This window comes from Octopus bimaculoides, chromosome 11, assembly GCF_046866305.1.
Source record: "Octopus bimaculoides isolate indiv1 chromosome 11, ASM4686630v1, whole genome shotgun sequence".
NCBI lineage: Eukaryota > Metazoa > Mollusca > Cephalopoda > Octopoda > Octopodidae > Octopus > Octopus bimaculoides.
Window position 1 is genome coordinate 76,825,883 of NC_142938.1, and position 23,848 is coordinate 76,849,730.

The window sequence follows — 23,848 nt, forward strand, 5'->3', positions numbered from 1 at the left end:
TATGCCAGGCTTACTCTGAAAAATGAACATTAACCCATTAAGTCCCAGAGTATTTTAATTTCTGAATATTAGTTTAAAATTTTTATAGATGATTGAAAATAGGTTAAAATGGAAAAAATAATTATTAAAACTGCTTTACTTTGAGTAGAAATGGAAATACTCTCGATGTCCTGTAAATAGGACACTGAGACAATGTGATATAGCTTATTTAATGTCCTATTTATAGGACAGTGGGACTTAATGGGTTAAACAAATGAATGATACCTGACTTCATGTTCTTGAAAAATGGTTCAGAATTTGTTGTGAAAGGGCATCTGATAATAAAATTGAAGAATGTCTTACAGAGTCCCATCTTAGTATATAAAAATGATAATTTTTAAAATAGCATAAATTTTAGGAATTTTTCTTTTTTCTTTTCTCTTCTTAATTTATAATTTGACCTTCATATGATGCCCTAAGAAAAGCTCATTTCAGTGAAAGAGAGAAAGAGGAAGAGAGTGGACCATAGTGTTTTATGTCATGTAAGACGAACCATCTTTGGAAGGTTTTGTGACTTGTTAGAACTTCCAGCCAAATCTTCAACTCATCTCCTTGCACATGACATCTGATCCCTCTTCCAGGTTTTCTCTGGCTGTGTTAATGCTAGTGTATATGAAGTGTGGAGCACAAAAACTGAGAAGTCCTTCCTCTTGTAAATGTTAGCTCTCTGTTGATTGGTAAGAATTCAGTTGTTTAATCAATTGAATTACCTGCTCATTTAAGTGGCTGAGCATTCCACAGACGCACGAGCCCTCAACACAATTTTCAAACAGACTTAGTATGATGCTGTATGTATGGCAGTGGGATACAAGGCCTTTTGAATTTTGAGCACAAACCACCTGGTGCACATTTGTGCAAGTGCAACCCCTAAAAGTTTTTGTAGGGGTGAATGAAAGCACTTTAAACATGTTGGGTTGGACCTGGTTTAGTACGCACTAAGCAAATTTCGTTGCTACACCTGTGGTTGAATACACTACTTGAACTTAATATATGTGTAGTCACAGGTGTTACTGTATAGCCATGAATGTAGGATGAAAATGCGAACTACAAATGAAAGAGAATAAAATTGTGAGAGATTAGTTATTCAGTTTTAATATGACCTCATTCATACATGATTGGTTTCATGCGTATAATTGATTTTATTTATCAAATAAATTTGTATATATTATTTCAGAGCAGAAAGGATGTCTGTGGTACTGTATCGGTTTTCATTTTAAATCTTGTTCAAATTCAATATTTCGGTCAAGATTTATTTAAAATGCGAGTGAAATTTTTTGTCGATCGTATCAGGAAATTTCAAGTGTTTAATATCAGAGGAGGTAGGTGGGGGGATAAATTGTGTGATATAGTTTTATTGATACGTTATTGATATAATACATTGAAACATTGACAGCTGAACAAATGTCTGATTTATGACATGTTTAAATATCTTTCGAAACTGGAAATTAAAATGGTGGCATGGGTGACAGGGGGAAGGTCAGGGTTAAAATCTTTTTGAAATGATTACCTTTTAGGAAATATGCTCCTTTTTTTTTTATCTGTTGTAATAGACTTGTTTTTTTGTTTTTCCTTTTTGTCCATGTAGTGACATTTAATAACTTGTTGGTTTATATAAACCCTTTTGCTTGTTCCAGCCTGTTGGTTGTGCCCATGCTGGTGCTCAGCAATCAGATTTGTAGATTGATTATATTGTATATGTTTAGCTTGGGAGATACAGAGTGGCGTCGGTTATATATTGTAAAACTAAAGTATTCATCTGGCCCACTGAGAAAGATGTGAATTGATTTTTAAGGAGGGGAATAGGTTTCTTGTCATATGTGAGTTTTTATTTCTGCATTTTAGATAATTTTAAAACAGGAAGTTTGCACCATAAAATCAAGGGACAAACTATGAAACTATGGTATCAAAGGGTTAAATTAACTTTAAGAATTTGGCATAATTTTTTTTTTTTTTTCTTCTGGAGCACAATTCCCTTTTTTTTTCTTTTTCCTGATGAATGACAGATGTCTGAAACGTCAAGCCTCTTTTCCATCTCTTTGAGCATTAAACTACTACATTTGTTATTTGTTAAAAAAAACTCCCCCCCCCCCCCCCCTGTTGTTTCCTTTTTGTGTTCATCGCCTTCATAATGTATGTTTATGTGCTCAAGTTTAAGGGGTAGATGCTGTCAAGACAATAAGTAAAACAGACAGCAATGTCTGCTGGTTGCCCTTCTTTTCAACTGCTGAAACACTGACATGTACAGTTGCATGTGGTGGGCTGACTCCTGTATTTTCTGTTTGATTGCTAACATAACATTTTACCATAGACAGACCCTTGATTATGATAACTGACAGACAAAAGCATTTCTTTCTCAGGTTAATGCTTACCAACTTGTTTTGGATACACACTCTCAGCAACTAGGCCATAGCATTAGGTTTTTGATTTTATTCTTAATTTTAATTGATTGTTTAATTTCACAGGATATTTCCAGCCAATTGATTTTAGAGACTTTATAATTGAAAATAAGTTGTGCATATCTACAACATAACAAACGTTTCAAATAATTGGTTTTAACCTTTTTGTTGCCATATTTCCTTTTTAAAATACACTGCTAACGTTTTAATTGATTTTGAAAATAATACAGTATTTAGTAAAACAATTTTATCGTTATTAAGATGGTGTTTCAAACATAAATTAGCTCAACATTTTGATGGAAGTTTCTAAATTAAATCACTCTAAAAAAGGAAGTTTGTGTTTTAGAACCAGGGGCAGTCTCAGTTAAGTTGGTAACTGAAGGGGTTAATGTTTTGATAAAAATAGATGCAATCATAAAATGAATGTTACAATTCAGTTTGTGTGTGTGTGTGTGTAAAGGGGAGAAAATTTTGTTTCCTCTAAATTTTCAGAAATCCCCTAAATGTGAAGATATATTTTTTCTGTATGGAAGATGGCTACTGTTTAAAGCTTTGTTTAAGTAAACATTCTAGACGTCTGCATTGAAAGTAATGATGACATGCTAGAGAATGGTGGTGGTGGTGGTGGTGGTGGTAGGGGGGCAGCTGGGAGCTTATTTGTTGAAATTTTGTAAGTTTCTGATTGAGGTGGGTAAATGGATTGTAAAGGAAGTATATATGGTAGTCTCAGAGATGTGAGAGACATATGTGGTGTATATTTAGTGTACTGTATAGTTAGTAAGCTGATAGAAGCAAACAGTGTTGTAATGGTAGAAGAGAGAGTGCGAGAGGTGTAGGATGATAGCATAGTGTTCTGTATTGCTTGTGTAAAGATTTACCTGTCTGGTGGACACTTTTATTTATTTATTTATTTACTTTTTTTTTTTTGTGTGTGTGTGTGTGTGTGTGTGTCTTAGCTGCACCATCATAGATTAGGAGAGCAGGTGTATTTGACATTTGTAGAATCAGCAGATGTGCTGTTCAGAGCTGCTGTAGTTCTTAAATGAATATCGAAGCCACATTTATAAATATACTCGTCTCACTAACTTAGGTACATACATACATATGTGTATATGTGTGTGTGTGTGTGTGTGTAATATGTACCCCCTTATTCTTTTTTCCCCCTTGTTAGAGAAATAGGTGTAATGTGTATTACACGTATGCTAGGTGTACTTATTTTACAACCTGGTTTCAGTTGAAATATAAAATCGACCGAAATACTTTGAAGTAAAGTTGAAAATAGTAACAAAACATTTTATTTAGCAAAGCACTAAAGACTCATTCTCCTATTGACATTCTGATGTTTTTTATCCTTTTCTTCGTCTTCACCATTAGCTTCTGGTATTTCATGTAGAGGAGTAATTACAGAGCCTAACACTGCATTTTCCACCTTTTTATTTTACAGAATGTATTACTTTTTCTTTTGATTTTTATACCTGGTTGGCTGGGGCTGTAAATTTAGACATATTTGCTTGTGTATTTTGACAAGGTACTTTATGCTTTGATCAAATAGTCTGTGATCTGAAGCTTATCCATTTCAGTTACATGTACTTGCTTGCCTATTTATGTCGGCAATAAAAAGTAAGTTTAGCCCTTTAGCATTCAGATTTCTTTGCCAAATGTATTGCTTATTTATTCACATTGTTTTGAATTAATCATACATTATTGTGTAGCTTCAAGATTTCAGTGCCTTCTTTGTATATATCTAGCACGACATTGTAGGGTAGGTGTAAGAGGCTGGATCTTGTCAGTTTGAACATAAAACAGGTAGATTATCTGGATTGGATATGACTGGATTAAATGCTAATGGTTTAACTGTTACCATGCTTCCGTTAAACTACATTGCCTGTGATTCAATTAATTTTAAATATAATGAATTTAGTAAAATACAGTTCTATATTTAAGAGATGAGGAATTGGCGGATATTTGTCCTCATCTTGTTTGTTGTTAGCACAACGTTTCGGCTGATATAACCTCCAGCCTTCTTCAAGTGTCCTGGGGAAATTTCAAACCTGGGTTCTCATTCCTATGGTATATTTCGAAATTATTATTATTATTCAGGTCACTGCCTGGAATCGAACTTGTAATCTTGGGATTAGTAGCCCGCGCTCTTAACCACTACGCCATATGCTCGTGGGTGAATTTTTAGGACTTATAAATCTAATATTCTCTTATCCTTCCTTAATACTGGTTCCCATATGCTGTTCATACCTGCACTCAGTCTGCTTAGGAGGTTGTTGTGTCCTAGCATATGTGCTGCTTCTTTTAGTTTTCGTATTTTCCAGTGGTGTTCTCTGTCTATAATGAATTTAGTAAAATAATTTTGTCATTAAGCTTGTTTCAAACTGAAATTAACAAAATTATGTTGGCAGGTTCTAATTTAGACGGCTTTAAAAACAATGCTGTACATCATAAAAATAGGTATACTTTCTGATGAGTCGTTACCAAAAGGGTTAAGACGGTGAAGCGGTAGAATGTTGGATAGAGTGCCTCTTGGTATTAGTTCCAATATTTGGTAAATCTCATTGAGGTCAATTTTGCTTTCATCCTTTTAGGCTCCAGAAGAATAAATACCAATCCCAATTGGTGGAACTGTAAAAATATTGAACTGGATATTTTGTTGTATTTCCACTGTTTGCATTCTGAGTTCAAACCTCACTCTGGCCTACCTGGGTGGTTGGCTTAATCCAGTGGCTGATTCAACACCACCATCACCTGGCACCTCGGGTGTCTTTAGCAGAGCTCACCAAGTTGCAGGCATTTGGTGTCAGGTGTCTGGCTTGAAGGTAGCTTTCCCTCTCTCTCCTTCCCATCAATCTCTCAGGCCCTGAGGAAAGTGTCAGATATGGCCATCACTCCTGACAAGGAAGATAAAAAGAAAAATTAGTTTGGTGTGCGCATGTATGCACACACAAACACACATACTGTCAGATTTGAAGCAATTCGTTTCATTTGAAGATGTAAGACGAAATTTGGACATATGAAATACAATTTAGACAAAGTTAATCAGACAGGTAGGAAAACAAAAAGAAAACTTTAAGTTTGCTTGTTGTAATCTTTTGAAAATCAATCAAGATGGTATGTTTCGATGTTTGAATACCATATTTTATTTATAGACAGGATTCAGACATAACCACATGCAAGCGTATTATCTCTGGTGGTTGTTGGTTCCATTGTTACTAAAATGGTAATGTTTCCTGTCTTGGATGCCATCTCTGAATTATTTATTCTCTAAAAAAATTTCTGTTTTCTTCTGCTAGTCACTGCATAGTCTTGTACATTTATGGCGAGCAATTCTTTCATTATCAAAACTGGCCAGTACATTGGTGGCTATGGCTTTGCTTTTGAAGTCAGGGAAATGATGGAACCATGTCTGGAATTGTCTTCTGTATTTGCTGCAAAAAATAATTTTAGCTGTTGGAATTCATTTGTTCATTCAATTTCCATTTATTTTCATTCTAGCATGGGTAACATGAACTTTTTATTGAGTCCTTGTTTCACTTTTGGATGCTCTTGTGTCACTAACCCATACCTGCTTCTCAAGTAAGGGATCTAATATTGTTTTTTTCACCAGTACCTTCTCATTTCAAAGTTCTTTGTCTTAACACTATTTCTACCAGTGGTGGGCCGTAGACAGCACACAGCAGAGATTACCTCTTTTCCCACAGAATTTAATGGACATCAACCAATCAAATGTTATTCAATGGACCCTTAAAAGATGCATTTATGCCTCACTGGGATTTCACATCTAGTAGGGCACGTGTAAGCATCTTTAGGATTTATGCCTGTCTGTGAGCATGCATGTTGATAACACTGGGAGTTCATAGCTGTAGATAAGAGGCACTGGTACATGTCTGTAGTGTGGATTGTGTTAAATATGTAGCATTAACTTAGCTGTAAGTCAGGTTTTCATGATTGCTGTTTTCCAACTTGCACAGCTTTTTATTCCTTTTCAATCTGAATTCCTTAACTGAAATACATAATATTTTAACCCTTCGGCATTGAGGTTACCCTGTCCAGTGTAATGCTTATTTATTCCCATTGTTTTGAATTAATCATGCATCATCTTGTAGCTTCAAGATTTCAATGGTGCATTTGTATGTTTTTACAATGACATTGTAGGGTAGGTGTGAGAGATCAGATCTGGCAGTTTTAACATAAAATAGGTAGAATATTTGGGCTGAATATGGCTGGTTTAAATGCTAATGAATTAAAGATGTGGTCTTAAAACAAATAAAAAGTAACAATGTATTTCGTTTTCTAAATCAGAGGTTGGCAAACCTTCTTATAGCGTTGACCATCCCACTTTGTGCAATTGTTAACTCATTGACCTGCCCCCAATATGCAAATTTGTAATATAAAATTGCAAAATATAATTAACAAAAAAGAATTCTTGATTTGCCAACAATAATTCTTTCTTTTGGTATCATTATGACTTTTTAATAAGAAATAAAGAAATTTAATGAATTGATAACGAACTGCAAAAATTCAGTCATATTATATCGATATAGTCGGAATATTTAATGTAAAATATATCTGAATGCTAATTATGACATCGATATTTAGGTTGGAAATTAATGAGTTTTAGCTTCCAGTTACAGTGCGCTCCCAGATTCATTTCACCACTAATTCAGACCTCTTAATGTACAAATCATTTCTGGTGTTTATCGACCCCTTTCAGTAGCCACATAGACTCCAGGGGTCAATACCAAGCACTTTACCAATAACCCCCTGTTCTAAATGTTGTTTTTTTTTTTTTAGATCTTTTGAATCTGGTGCATAATTTATGGGGGTTGGTTTTATTAGTGATGATTTCATTTTGGGTATAGTTCCAATTTTATTTATCTCCTAGCTTCTACCGGCAGTAAATGCAAGCATAGCTGTGTGGTTAAAAAAGTTAGCTTTACAACCATGCAGTTTTGAGTTCAACCCCACTGCATGGCACTTTGTGTTAGTTTTCATATTTTACCCCCGAACGACCCATGCCTTGTGAGTGAATATAGTTAGACATAAACTATATTAAGTACATTGTGTATTAGTATGTGTTTGTGATCATCATCGTCGTTTAACGTCTGCTTTCCATGCTGGCATGGGTTGGATGGTTTGACTGAGGACTGGCAAACCAAGAGGCTGCACCAGGCTCCAATCTGATCTGGCAAGGTTTCAACAACTGGATGCCCTTGCTAACGCCAACCAGTCTGAGAGTGTAGTGGGTGCTTTTTACGTGCTACAAGCATGGAGGCTAGTCAAGCGGCACTGGCATCAACCACACTTGAATGGTGCTTTTTATGTGTGTGTGTGAGAGGGAGAGAGAGAGAGGGAGGGGGAGGGAGAGAGTCTTGATATTTTGCCTGTCACTATGAAAGCATAGCAGTGCTGATGTTGATATATTGTGACCAGTTGCCTGGTCATTATGTCAACACCACTGACTTGTGTAATATAAAACCAAGTGAGGTTGGTGACAGGGAGAGCACCTGGCCATAAAATACTGCCTCACAAATCAATTATCTGTCCAAGCCATGCCTGCATGGAAAGACAGACGTCAGACGAACAAATAAAAGAGATGAATCTACTGTTTCTACCTGTAATTTAACGAATGCATTTGAAGCAGTTCTTGATAATAATAATAGGTGTTAGTGACAACAAATGTGTGTTCATATAGACATGTATTAGAGAAAGTACGAAAACTTATTTTTCAGTATTATCAAAATCTGTTGTTTACATGTAACCGTCTTCTCTGTGATTATGGAATTTATTGATTTTCTTCGTAAACCATTGATTTTCTTCCAAAGTTGCACTTAACTATATATCAACTACCCACTATTTGATGCTTATTGTATTATTTCTGAGGTTGGCGGTAGCGGTGATGGTTGTAATTTCAAGTCAGGAATTTCAAAAAAAAAAAAAGAAATTTTTTTTAAAGGGGGTAATTCTTCTCCAAGGTGACAACTATTAACTATCACAGCTAAGTGCTGTAATCTTTCAGAAATAGGGGGTATTTTATATTTGTTAGTCTCTTTTTTTGTTAAACTTAAACTCTGCTTACTTGTGCGTCGTGGAAATTTCTATAGTTCTATTATTTATTGATTTAGAATTAGCTGATTACCGGAATCGTTTCTCACTGTTAGTATTTCAAATAAAGTTCAAACGATACTTGATCTGTGCTTTAATTTGCATTCTTCCTGAAGGAAAGCTCCAGCAATTTGATCACACAAACGCATATGATGTTATATTTAGTTCAATTTCTTTTTGTTTGTTTTTCTTTTCTAAGATTTACTGATTTCTTTTTTTGTTGTTGTTATAATTTTATTTTATTATTTTTTTGGTTAACATCCCTACTTCTGAGATTTCATCTGTTTGTATAACCTTTCAAAAATCTTGTGGTGCTTTAGTGCATGCATATAGTATGGTTTGTTATTTGACGCACTTTTCCAAGATTGAAGTAATTAAAATTTGCAGTTATTGTTTATAAGACTGGCTTTGGCTAAACTGTTAAAGAATTTAGATTTACAGTCTTGTGGGCTCTCTAAAGTTTCTTCACTTGTTTTAATACAGCTCAGATGAACATTTTCCCCATGTCTGAAGCATAAGTTCTTAATGACTTGGTGATTTGTAATTCAGTTTACTTCCGAAAATAATCTTTGTGTTGGTATTTTAAAATTGTATAGCAAGCCAGGTGAAAATGCAGTTGTGGCAGATACTGGTGTCGTGCAACTGGCACCCATGCCAGGGGCATGTAAAAGCACCCATTATACTCTCAGAGTGGTTGGCATCAGGAAGGGCATCTAATTGTAGAAACCATGTCAAATCAGACTGGAATCTGGTGGAGCCCCCTCAGCTTATCAGCCCTGGTCAAATCGCTGAACCCCTGTCAGCATGGGCAACAGACATTAAATGATGATGATGATGATGGTGATGAAGTTAAATAGGAATTCAGTGTTGCTTCTCAGTGCAAAAAATAGGTGCATAAATGATGCAATATGGAACCTACTGTATGACTAAATATGAGTGGGGCACTGAGATACCATGAGGTACTCATTTCATTTCTTGGTAGCATTGAAGTACCTTCGAACAATTACTGCAGGAGATGGCAATAAGAATGGGTTCAAGAAGGAGGAAATTCTAATTCTTTAGCATTCAGGTTACTCTGTCAAATACGATGCTTATTTATTCGTATTGTTGTTAATTAATTGTGCATTATTTCATAGCTTCACAATTTTGATGATGTGATTGTTTACGCTAAGAATGACGTTGTAAGGTAGGTGTGATAAGTCTAATCTGGTTGGTTTGGACATAAAACTGGTAGAACTTTTGAGCCGGATACAACTGGTTGAAGTGATTCGATTGCACCTTTTGGTTTTAGATGAGAAACCAATTAAAATATTTGTATAAAAGGTATGACTGTTCTTTGGGTGTGAATTATAAGAACTGAATGCAGAGGGGTCAGTAACCTGCAAGAAACTGTTTGAAGTTTGGGTGTTTGGTGTTTACTTATAAAAAGCATGAGCATAAATGAGCTGAAAGCTACTGAGTGATCTTCAACTCATTTATTCTGATGATATCAAATGTGTATTTGTAAAATATGAATTGATGATTATATTCTGGGTGTATTATACACCACTGATAAACTCTATGTTGTGGAAGAAGTCATTTAATAACACACAAAGTTGTTAAATTCATTTTAAATTAAAATTTATTTTTGGAGGTGTTGAAACTGTCATTGCGCAATTGCAACATGGTTGCTGACACAGTTCTACTGTAACTACTTGACAGTCTGTTAATAGCCAAATCTAATGAAAGGCACTTAAGGGTAAACTAACGAAGAGTTGGTAGGTTGATAATTCCTAAGAGCAAATGAACGTTTCAAAATACTTTGTGCTGAAAATTAAAAGTAGATATTTGTTTTTATTTTATTCTCATTTTAACAGGAACTGGTGCAGTCTTCTGACTTGCCAGTTCCTGTGGAACTGTCCAACCCATACCAGCATGAAAAAACAGACGTTAAAGGATAAACGTTAAAACAACAACGATTATACTTTGAAGGGCAACAAATCTATTGCTTTAGATTAAATTTATCTAGCCATTAGTATTAACCCTTTCTCGTTACTACCCACTACACTCTCGGAGTGGTTGGTGTTAGGAAGGGCATCCAGCTGTAGAAACTCTGCCAAATCAGATTGGAGCCTGGTGTAGCCACCTGGTCCACCAGTCCTCAGTCAAATCGTCCAACTCATGCTAGCAGGGAAAGCGGACGTTAAACGATGATGATGATGCTCTGTTTCAATTAATTTTAAATATAACAAAGAATTTAGTAAAATAACTTAGTTATCATTAAGCTGGTGTTAGGAACATAAATTGTGACTAAGGTTTGGTGGAAGATTTTAATTCAGAACTTATGAAAACAAAACATTTGTATTATAGAGCCAGAGCCGGTTTCAGCCGGGTTGGTAATGAAAGGGTTAAGTCCAGTAAACTAGAGAGAAAGAGATGTATTTCATTGTTATATTGATCTCCTCTGTTAGTGATCTGCAATTTTATGGGAATATAATTTTATTTCATCACATTCTGCTAAGATATCTTGGTGAAGGAGTCTTTGGTAAATCTACCGTTTAGTTTGTCACTCTGCTCCTGACGTGAATACTTTGGATTTCAGCATGACTTATAGTATTCCCCATGGGCCTTAGTTTGATTCTGAGCATGGTTGTGGTGGTTAAAAAACTGGCTTAACCACGTGCTTTCAGATTTAGTCTCACCATATTGTCTTGAGCAAGTATCTTCTCTTTTAGCCCTGGTCTACCTAATGACAGATGGAAGCTGTATGAAACTTGTATGTATGTGTGTATAAATTTTGTATTTCTTTTACTTGTTTCAGTCATTTGACTGTGGCCATGCTGGAGCACCGCCTTTAGTCGAGCAAATCGACCCCAGAGCTTATTCTTTGTAAGCCTAGTACTTATTCTATCGGTCTCTTTTGCCTAACCGCTGAGTTACGGGTACGTAAGCACAGCAGCATCGGTTGTCAAGCGATGTTGGGGGGGGGGGGGCAAACACAGAGACACAAACACACACACACACACGACTGGCTTCTTCCAGTTTCCATCTACCAAATCCACTCACAAGGCTTTGGTCGGCTCGAGGCTATATTAGAAGACACTTGCCCAAGGTGCCACACAGTGGGACCAAACCCAGGATCATGTGGTTGGTAAGCAAGCTACTTATTACGCAGCCACTCCTGCGCCTAGTTCATATTCTGTGCATCACTGAATGGAAATTTACAAACTGTTGAAAAATAATTCAGTAGTTCTGTACTTAGCTTAAAGAATAGATGAGGGTTAACAACAAGGGCATCTGGCAGTAAAACCTGCCTCAGTATATATTCCTCTAACCCATGCTGGCATAAAAACTAACTAATTCTGTCTGTTATACAGTTATCTTGTGTTAATAATGAATATATTTCTTTCTGAAACTTAACAGTGAGTCTTGGCCCATTCCTCAGATATAATTTTTTTGTTGCGTTTTAGTAAAAGTTCCCTGTTAGTTAATGGCTGATTCTAAGTTATTGACACCATTACATGATTGTGAATGTCAATGCTGCTATGCAAGTTTTGGCTATAAGAGAGAAGGAGGGACAGTAATATGTTGGTGCTATGATTAGTTCAGAAATAAACACTGCAGATTAGCTAACTAGCTAAGAATGACACATTCTTCAAATAGCATGTTTGCACTCAGATCAATAGATATACTGAGTTTACCATGAAACTGAGAGCTTGTTCTGTGATCTAGGAAGTGCTCTGTAATAGACAAAGCGTGGCAATAGGGAAATATCAAAATGCATTTATAAAGAGAGAGAGAGAAAGGGGAAAGAAAAAGAAAAAAAGAACGTGAAAGAAATCATTCAATCTGTTTAGCAAGTAATCGATAAATTCATTTGTGTTCACATGGGAATGAAAGACAATCACCACCAAAATAAGATATGTAAAGTGAATTATCTATGTATTTTATCTTAAAGTCTAGATTACTCAAGGGTAAGTCTTATGAATTAGAAACCAGATCTTATTTGGTATTATTATACATTTTGCAACATTATTGAATATTGTTTAGAAGCTTTAAAATTTACAAAAAAAATACAGACATATACATATATACACACACTCATACATGTGTTTGTGTGTATATGTATGTATATATATATGTGTGTGTGTTTAGTTTTTCTAGGTATTTCTCTTAATCAATGATCAGCTTTATTCATTATTAAAAACAATATTTCCTGCACTTGTAGTGTGTCTGTTACAAGTTGGTGTCCTACTTGTGCTTTTGTACACGTCGTCTCCTGTGTATTATTTGTATTTAACTTTTTGAAATAGAATTCTTTATTAAATGTCTTTGTCTATAAAGAATTTTTTAAAACTGCTTTTCTTTTAATTAATTAATTTTTTTTTCTATGTTCTTGGCTTATATACACTTCACTTTGCTCCTGTCTGGACAAGGCTGCTTTACAGTGGCAGACAGTGTCCCACAGGACTTTCTAATTGGCATGCCGACTGAAAGCTACCTTGAATATTCAAGGAGTGCAACCTGCCTGGTGACGAGGTATATCTTGTGGTTTGGACCCTTAAAAATGTCAGCATTTACTATTTGTGATTAATGTTTTAAACTTGAATGGGGTTCATGGCTGGATATGCTCAAAATTTTGGCCAGAGCTCTTCTATTAGATGTCTTCCCTGTGTGTTTGTGGTGATTTGATCCCATGCATGGATGTATCCATTTGTTGATGTGTTGTGTAGTCAAAGCCATAGTCTTCATTGATGACCAGTGGACAGGGATAACTCTTAGCCATCTTCCTCTTGTTTTCTTTCCTTATTTCCTTCCATCATTTTTTGTTAACAGTTAGGGTCAAATTTAACAGACTACACACACACAAGTATATATATATATATATATATATATATATATAAATAAACACATAGTAAATGAGTATATGCATATATACGTACAGGTATGTGCATACCGACATCCACCTGTATGTATAGGTGCATATCTGGGTACAGGACATTGCAAACAAAACAGAGACGAGAAAACACACAAGCCACAGAGAACATTCTACTTCATCAGCTACCCCCGTTTTAACACCAGCGTTTCGAAGAGCTACATATATAATCATCGTTTAACGTCTGCTTTCCATGCTAGCATGGGTTGGACAATTTGACCGAGGGCTGACAAACCAGATGGCTGCACCAGACACACACACACACACATGTATATATGCACATACATACAGCAGAATAGTTTTTTTTTTTTTTTTTTTTCCCATGCAAGTATAAAGAAAAGTTGAAAGTGGTTTTCAAGAAAATTTATTTATGCTTAGCTAACCAGTTTCGCAAATCTAATGATTTTCAAAACTAGTAAAATATGGAGTCTCCTGGAGCTATACCAGATTTGGACCAAGTTTTTAATGAGTGTTCATCATGGATTCTGTGTGTGCCATTTTTTTCTTACGACTGACTGTGCTAGCTGTCTGAGTTGATGCTTGGTTGCTTGTTATTTCTTTGTTTTATATCTTTTACTTGTTTCAATCATTTGACTGTGGCCATGCTGGAGCACTGCCTTTAGTCGAACAAATCGACCCCAGGACTTATTCTTTGTAAGCTTAGTACTTATTCTACCAGTCTCTTTTTGCCAAACCGCTAAGTTACGGGGACATAAACACACTAACATCGAAAATTAGAACAAAGCAAGGGTATGTGCATTTGTGACCAGTAGTGTGTAGTATCGTCTGATAGCCTGGTTTGTGTGTGTGTGTGTGTGTGTGTATGGTAATCATTTACTGTTTGTCATGCTTACATGAATTGAACAGGTTGTCAAGTTTCTAGTCAGTTCTTAGAGGATACTGCCCTCTTTGATGGGTTGAACACCACATCTCACTCTTAGGTTCCATTTTTGACATGATTCCTGTGGCTGGATGTCCTTTCTGTCACTAATCTCTGTGCATTGTATTGGGTGTATTTTGTTGTGACATCAGCCCTAGAGAGATTGATTTCTCCTTGTCAAAACTAAAGTATTTCTAATGCCCTGCATTATCTGCATACTTTTTTACTCTTTTTACTCTTTTACTTGTTTCAGTCATTTGACTGCGGCCATGCTGGAGCACCGCCTTTATAGTCGAGCAGATCGACCCCAGGACTTATTCTTTGTAAGCCTAGTACTTATTCTATCGGTCTCTTTTGGCTGAACCGCTAAGTTACGGGGACGTAAACACGCCAACATCGGTTGTCAAGCGATGCTGGGGAGGGCAAACAGACACGCAAACACACACACACACACACACACACACATATACGATGGGCTTCTTTCAGTTTCCGTCTACCAAATCCACTCACAAGGCTTTGGTCTGCCCAAGGCTATAGTAGAAGACACTTGCCCAAGGTGCCACGCAGTGGACGAACCCAGGACCATGTGGTTGGCAAGCAAGCTACTTACCACACGACAACTCCTGCGCCTGTACACATATTTTTGTTATGTTGTGTGTACTCATTTTTGTCATTTTGTGTTTATCTATGTACTTCGTATTGTATAATAGAAGTGTGTACTAACTAGTTTATTCTGCATATTGTTGTGTGTGTGTGTGTGTATATATATATATATATATATATATATTTCTATATATATATATGTATGTGTGTGTGTGTGCATTTGTGCTGTCTTTAAAAGCCTACCAAACATCTTTTGATAAATAAGAAAATCTTCAATTGGGTTGGGTTACTATTTTTTTCTCCCCCCCTGCCAAAAAAAAAAAACATTTTCTAAAGCACAAAATGGTGTACTTGAATCAGTTTACATAATTTTATTATTATTATCATCATTATTATTACACACACACACACACACACACACACAGATTAGATTCTTGGTTCTAGCTGTTTTACTTTCCTGCTTACACTCCTGGGAGATTTAGGTACAGCAGTCATCCAACTTCGTTCTCTACTTTAGTCTGGAATCTAGAACTGATGGATATTGATGATCGCAAAACTTCAAGGAGACTGATGATTTTATTTCTATGTTTTTGTATTCTATTTTATTTTTCTAAACCTTTTTAAAGGATTTATCGATGAATTTATTACCAACTGGTCTATCTAAGAACACATGATTTTCCCCCAAAAATACGGCTTTTTCAACTAACAGCATACCAAAAAGAAGTACAAGAATTATAAAGCATTCTGAAAGTTATATTGATAGGATAAATCTTTGTTGCACAGATAGATATAAGCTTACATATTGGATTTGACTGTTAAAAGATGATTTTGATTGGAATGGATGATGGCAGCTTGTAAGTAGAACCGTATTAATTCATTGGCGAATGGAAAGGGAGTGCGAGATCGCTTGGAAAAAGAAAAATTTGATACAGCGCCAACCAACTGCTAAGAGATGGAAATTACTACTATATCCCCATGAAACCTTTTCCAGTATACAAGCTGTTCTGAAAAGAAAAAAAAAATCCATTGATGAATTATTTATTCCTGAAGAAAATCAAATATTTTTGATATTTGCTCTTCACTCTGTGACACATTGCACTCTGCATTGATAATCTAGAAACGATTTTGCTTACATTAGGCTTTGAAACATGTTGTTCTATATCTCTTATCTGTATTGATCCTGTCGTCATCATCATCATCATCGTTTAACGCCCGTTTTCCATGCTGGCATGGGTTGGACGGTTCGACTGGGGTCTGGGAAGCCAGAAGGCTGCACCAGGCTCCAGTCTGATCTATCTGGCAGTGTTTCTACAACTGGATGCCTTTCCTAACACCAACCACTCCGTGAGGGTAGTGGGTGCTTTTTATGTACCACTGGCATGGGCCAGAAGAGGCTGGCAACGGCCACGATCGGTTGGTGCTTTTTACGTACCACTGGCATGGAAGTCTATTTCCATTTCTTTTGGATGTGTTATTGCAGGCCCTGCTTTTCTCTTAGACATGTATTTTCCAGGACTATAAATTCTAGTCAGAATTTTCAAAGAAGTGTAATTTACAGACTTTCATTTATATTCATCAGTGTAGAGTTCAAACCTCATTGAACTGGGTGGTATCTTTCTTCTCTATGCATGGTCAATAAAAAAATACTCCCAGTAATATACTGGGGTTGCCGTAACTATATATTGCTGCTGCCGGGCGAAATGCTTAGCGGCATTTTGTCTGCCGCTACATTCTGAGTTCAAATTCCACCAAGGTCGACTTTGCCTTTCATCCTTTCGGGGTTGATAAATAAAGTACCAGTTATGCACTGCGGTCGATGTAATCGACTTAATCCCATTGTCTGTCCTTGTTTGTCCCCTCTATGTTTAGCCCCTTGTGGGCAATAAAGAAATAAGAAACAACCAAAATCATTGTTAGTGTTTTAGAGTCCTTTTCTTTTTTTTTTGTTTTTGTTGTCTTGTTGCCAGTAAGGAAGGCAATGCCCATGTCCCTTTGACCCCTTCCAAAACTGGTGGAAGTTAGGAGGAAGAAAAGTCTTTAAAATGGATAATTTCTTTAAGGCTTGCAATAGAGTGGACTCCACTGAAGGCAGGCAAGGACCAGATGGTGTTAAACTGGGCAATAAATTAAAGCTACCGCCTACAAGTAGGCTGCAATAAGATTTGAACTTGGAATGCAATGATCCAGACCAAATACTGCAAACTGTTTTGTCTGCTATTCTTAAGGCCCCACCAATTCATCACCCGTTACGTGCCAATCCAGCCATAGAAAGCCTGCTTTAACAAACTCTGTCCAACCAATGTGAGCATGGGAAAGTTGACATTAAAACAATTATATGGGAGACAATTGTGGATGTGTTTCAGTCTTATTTGACCTCCTCAGTAAAACAAATTTTTATTGAACTTAGCAAATCAGTAACAAGATGGTCACGAAGCTGGTGTTTTCTGCTATAGCCTCGGGCCGACCAAAGCCTTGTGAGTGGATTTGGTAGACAGAAACTGAAAGAAGCCTGTCGTATATATATATATATATATATATATATATGTGTGTGTGTATATGTTTGTGTCTGTGTTTGTCCCCCCCCAACAACATCGCTTGACAACTGATGCTGGTGTGTTTACATCCCTATAACTTAGCGGTTCAGCAAAAGAGACTGATAGAATAAGTACTAGGCTTCCAAAGAATAAGTCCTGGGGTCGATGTGCTCGACTAAAGGCGGTGCTCCAGCATGGCCGCAGTCAAATGACTGAAACAAGTAAAAGCGTAGTTATTCATAAACTAGCCTTGAATAATCTCAGTTTATCACACACGCATGCATATATGCATTTATTTATTTATGATTCTTAACTTTAACAAGTAAAAGGTTGAGAGTGACTTGGAAGTTTTTGGCTTGTTTGTCTACATCAGATTGTAAAATAATACTTAAATGTACAGAGCACTCCTTCAGTTACATAGCAAATTGTTTCTATAACTTGACATAAAAAACAAGCAATATATATATATATATATATATATGTATGTATGTATGTATGTATGTATGTATGTATGTATATATATATATATGTGTGCATGTGACAAGGCTTCAATACATTTTTCATCTCTCAAATTTCACTCAAGACATAGTTTAATCTCTTCAACCCACCGCTCTCAATTTGTAACAAATGACACTTGCCCAAGGTGCGACTATTTTCAAAATTAGTGGAGACAAGCAAGCAGTCCTACTGTAGTTTAGAAAGTGGACATATTTTATATATTCATTATTTATCATTGTTTTTGTTAATGAGTTTGTTTTACGTGCATTAAAAAAAAAAATTTTTTTCTTTTCTTTTTATATATATTTTATATCATTGAAAAATGTTTGTGAAAAGGTTGTTAGCCACTTATGAAACTAGTCACTTGTGCAGTTTGAAGGATGTTAGCTAACAACTTAGTCATAGTAAGTTTAGTAGAATTAATCTCTCTCTCTCTCTCTCTCTCTCTCTCTCTCGTTCCCCACCACCCCCTTAGTCCTCGTCCCCCCCCACCTCTTTCCACCTTCCAATTAGATGTTCTTATTATTCAGTAACTACTTATGGTATTGCTCAGGACATTCATGAGGTCTCCACCTCCACCACGACTGCCATCACCACTGCTACTGCTGCTGTTAACAGTAGCCACTTGTAGCGTTGGATCACTGTCTTGTTTGTGTATGCTGGCATGTAAGTGTACTCATTCAGATTTATTTATCTACTAAATTATTCAATATATATATATATACATATATATATATATATATATATATATATATATATATATATATATATATATATATATATATAGCATGTGTGTGTGTATGTATATGCATCTCTGTGTATATGTAAGTAGAGGCATTTCTGTATTAGTGTACACACAGACACACACACACGTGTATACATAAATTCAATTTTTTTTCTTATTCTTTTTCTCCCGGCTTAGCTTAACTTTCCAGGCTTTCTTTCATTGAGCCTCACTTTTATTGTTGGGCTTATTGGATTATTGTTGCCATTGTTAATATATATACTGTCTGTATAAAACTTGTGAATTATTGTTTCTTTTATTTCGAAATGCAACAAAAAAAGAAAAACCACTTCCTACCTATGTGGTGGGTTCGTTCAGAGCTGTGTCTTCCTCTTTTTGAATTCACGTCATGTTTGTGAATTGTTTGTAATTTCTAAGCACTTCTGTCGTTTGTAAACATTAAAAGGAGTGGGATTTTCCTCTTTGCTGCTGTCTGAAATTAACTTTATTTTATTTAAAAAAAAAAAAAAAAAAAAATGACATTTCCATATTGAAAGTTATTCTAACTTTGAGGAAGATAATTTCCAAAAATACACTAAAATAATTCTTTTTTCTAATCATAATTTTGGGGTTTTTGTGTGTGTGTGTGTGTGTGTAAATTGACTAAATTTGATAGAAAGGAAGGCTGCATGGAAATGTAGTGAAATATTATGAAGCTTGATGGTTCATCTCGGCTTGCTTTGTGTCTATTCAAGGTTGATGTGTTAAAAATATATATATAAAAAAAATAAAATAAAAAACAAGCAGACATAAAATGGGTGCCACATGGCTACATGATGAATGCTCATTAGAAATGTTTAAATTAATTGCTCTTGTATTTGCTTTGGTTTAAATGAGATGGTTTAAATATCTGCCTTTTAATGGAAAACTAAATTTAGTTTTAGTTTTTTTTTTAAACATTTTCATTATGAATGGTTTGTGATGATAAAAATGAGGTATATTTATAATAATAACAGGATTAATTTTTTTTTGTATATAAATAGCAAATTATTGATATATATATATATATATATATATATATATATAGGAATAAAATTAAAAATATAGAAATGGATGTCGGGATGGGGCTGTCGATAGAAGGGTTAATTCCATTAGATAATGGGTGTTATATCAATCCCATTCTCTAATCTGATACATAATTGACCCTCGTTTGGCATTTCATCTGAATCTCTTTATTTCTGTTCTGTTAGATGATGATGATGATGTTTTGTTGTTAGGTGGCAAGTTGGAAGAATTGTTAGAGTGGCAGACAGAATGCCCTGTGGTATTTGTTGTGATTCTTTGTTCTCGGTTCAAATCTTGAAGTCAGCAATGCTGTTGTCTCTCTGAGGTTGATAAAATAAAGTACCAGTCAAATATGAGCATTGATGGTATTGATTTAACCTCCTTCATTGATGGCATATGCCTAAATTAAGTTAATAATTATAATTATTTTATTGTATGCCGTTTTTGATGTTTTTATATAAAATACTCAGGATTATTTAAAGTACATTTTTGTAGCATTTCTGTCAAAACATTCAAATTTTAAATACATACTTTGCAACTTGGATAATGGCATTAAATTAGACTTCTCCTTCGATGTTTACCCCTTCCCCCACTCGCAAAGAAAAAAGGGGAACCCCCCCCCCCCCCCCCCCGTTTTGTTAGCATTTCTTTTAAGAGTGATTTGATAAACAAATTGTATTTGTCATTTGAATTTGTAGATTTTAAAGTAACAAGTTTTTGTGAAATGCCTTCTTCGTATGCTGGAATTAATTTGGTGGAGTTTGTGAAAATTTGTTGACTGACCTATATTTCTAATATAAGAATAAGGTTAATGATTTTGAGGGCAGGGGCTTAGTTTGTTATGTTGATCCCAGTAGAAGCTTGATAGTTTATTTTATCAATGCTGAAAGAATGAGAGGTAAAGTGGACCTCGGATTTAAACTATGTCATTGTTTTTGTGCTTATGTTAATGACTGCTCCAGCTTGTCAAATAAATTCTATTAATACCTGGATTTGTTAAGTTGGTTTGTTTACATCCCTGTAACAACATTTAGTAAAAAACCTAGAATAAATACGTACCAAGCATGGGTCGATTTGATTGATTAAAACTTTCATGTTTTTACTCCAGCATGGCCACTGAAAAAAAAACAATTCTTAAAAATAAAAGAATTACTTTTATCTGTTTGTTTACATCCTGTTTTTCTATGGCTGCAGAAATAAAAAGGTTTTTATAAATTAAGATATCTATATTCAAATTTTGATGTATTTGCCTGGTAAGTAATTTGATCTGAGACTGTTTGAAAATTAAAACAATCACAACAGAGAAGATACCTATTAGCCATTCAGTAGCACACAAAGGCTTAACTTCATTTAAACATTTATTATTTGATGTCAAAATTCTCATCACGCCAACAGTGACCTGGTCACTGACACCAGATGATAAATGTTTAAGTGAAGTTGAGTTGTGTGTTTTTAAACAGCTACTATATGTCTTCCGTGTTGTGGCTGTTGTTCAAATTTAGATATTTATGTTCTGTGAGAACACTGTATTGATTATTCCTCTCTCCTCTTTTGTCTTTTCTGGAGCTACAGTGGTAAGTTTCTTTAAGACAAAGGATAGTTATATCCGTTGTCGATATTCCTTACATAAAGAGTGATTTAATTAAGTAATAATTCCAAGCTGTATTAAATATCTACTCATGGTTATAAGCCATTTGTTTATGGATTATAGGTAAGTTGTGATGAGAAATATTAAAGCAGAGTCTGTTGCTCAAATTGGCAGCTATTATTATCATTTAGGATATTGGTTGTGATGGCATCTCAAAGGAATTCAGTCTGGAGAATAGAAATGGATAGAAGTCGAACAGAATTCATCACGGATATCCGAAGAAATTGATGGAGGTTATTAAATCAGTGAATTTCCAAAGGACTTGATTCCAGTTGCGATTTTGTAAATCCTGTGGATTGATTTAGTGAAAGGATAGAATTAGTTTAGGGGTTTAGGGATTACTGATTTAAACCTCGTTTAAAATGTTTGAATTGAAAGCAACCCTTTATAGCATTTAGATAACTCTGTCAAAAGCAATGCTTATATTTACATTGTTTTGAATTAAACATGTATTATCTTATACAGTTCTATATTTAAGAGATGAGGAATTATGTACATTATTTACATTTGACAGATATTTGTCCTCATCTTGTTGTTAACACAACGTTTCGGCTGATATGCCCTCCAGCCTTCATCAGGTGTCTTGGGGAAATTTTGAACCTGGGTTCTCATTCCTAAGTCCTCATTCGTTGTTGTTGTTGTTGCTGTTGCTGTTGCTGTTGCTGTTGTTGTTGTTGTTGTTGTTGGCAACAACAACAACACCGAAAAATGCCTTAGGAATGAGAACCCATGTTCCAAATTTCCCCAAGACACCTGATGAAGGCTGGAGGATATACCAGCCGAAACATTGTTAAGAACAAACAAGATGACAAATGTCCATCAAATGTAAATAGTGTATTATTTTATAGATTTGAATTTACAATAATGTGATAAAAAAAAAAAAAAAGAGATTGCAAGGTAGGTGTGAGAGGCTGGATATGGCTGGTTTAAACATAAAACAGAGTATTTGAGATTGATATGGCTTGGGATAAACCCAAAACTTCTATACTACCGGTTCTCTACATTATATGTAATGACATAAATATATAAACAAGAGTTTCTCACAAAAACAGTAAATAGTGGTAATTAGGTGAAGGTGAATAATTCTTGAAGAAATGATATCAGGAAGTTGTGATGGGAGTTGCATTTAGTTAGCCTGACCAATCTTGGAGACTGGAGTAATTTGTCCATAATATCTCTTAACTGGTATGGTGTGTCTCTTGTTAATGACTGAATAGTTATCACTGAAATTGAGAAGAGGTCATTAAATGTAACAGTAATACACCAGGGATGATTGCAGTAATTCTATAACTGTGGGTTGTGTAGAATGTTACATTTAACTGGCCATAAATTGTACAAGCATCTCGGTGTAGAATATGGATGTATACTTTTGTTTGTTTAGGTTATTTGACTGTTGCCATGCTGGGGCACTGCTTTTGGTCGAATAAATCAACCCCCTGGACTTATTCTTTGTAAGCCCAGTACTTTTTCTGCTGGTCACTTTTGCCGAACTGCTAAGTCACGGGGATGTAAATACACCAACATCAGTTGTCAAGCGATGGTGGTGGTGGTGGGGGTACAAGAACTGACACACAAACATACACATATACATACGATAGGCTTCGGCTTCTTTCAGTTTCCGTCTACCAAATCCACTCACAAAGCTTTGTCGGCCCGAGGCTATAGTAGAAGACACTTGCCCAAGGTGCCACACAGTAGGACTGAACTCAGAACCATGTGGTTGGTAAGCAAGCTACTTACCACACAGCCACTCCTGCACCTATTGGTTAAGTTCATTTCATAACCATGTGGTTTTGGGTTCAGTCCCACTCTATGGAATGAATGGAAGGCGGACGTTAAACGGTGATGATATCTATGTGTTTATTTAGTTTACATTTGTGCTTCTCTGGACTATGGTTGGTATCATTGTTGTCATTTCCTCTGACAAGCAAATCATTTACTGGTTCTGTGCTTTCAAGGTTGCATGGGAAAAAAGGCCTTTTTCTTGAGACAGAAAGGGCATCTGGCTGCAAAACTGTTGCCCCAATAATAGATTCATGTAACCTTTGCTAGCATAGCAAATCATGTGAAATTGAACAAAAAAAAATTTTATTTTTGAATTTGTAGGATGTTAGCTAATTTAAGCTCCTATGTAAAATGTTTTCTTTTTGAGCTTAAAAACTCGGAAATTTTTCTGTTCTTTGCAACAGGATAATGCTATTATAGTCAGTTCTTTTGGCCAAAAATAGTCTGTTCTTCTTGGTGATAAATATTGAATCATTAACTTGAGCAATAATGCAATTGTTGGTAATTGGAATTAATTAGAATTAGCAGTATTAGTGATAATTATTTTTACACAATTTCTTGTGAATTTGGTTTTGGAAAGTTCAATTAAAAAATAAAGTGGAATTCTTTGAGAGATCTGAATTAATTACAGAACGCTTTGTTCGTTTGAT

General features: G+C 35.4%; 1 protein-coding gene across 14 annotated transcripts in view; it reads left to right on the top strand.

Moving 5' to 3' along the window:
- LOC106873685 (SRSF protein kinase 1) overlaps positions 1 to 23,848 on the top strand; it is a 269,109-nt gene that overhangs the window by 142,958 nt on the left and 102,303 nt on the right. The window contains exon 1 of one of the 14 annotated variants that reach the window (XM_089360404.1): positions 18,319 to 18,642. The exons of 11 other annotated variants lie outside the window; for them this stretch is intronic. In XM_089360404.1, coding sequence (XP_089216530.1) covers positions 18,641 to 18,642 — 2 coding nt within the window. In that variant the 5' untranslated portion in view covers positions 18,319 to 18,640. Of the gene's footprint in view, positions 1 to 18,318; positions 18,643 to 23,848 lie in introns of those variants that run through there. 2 more of the 14 variants (XM_089360407.1, XM_089360409.1) reach the window with 2 other exon arrangements.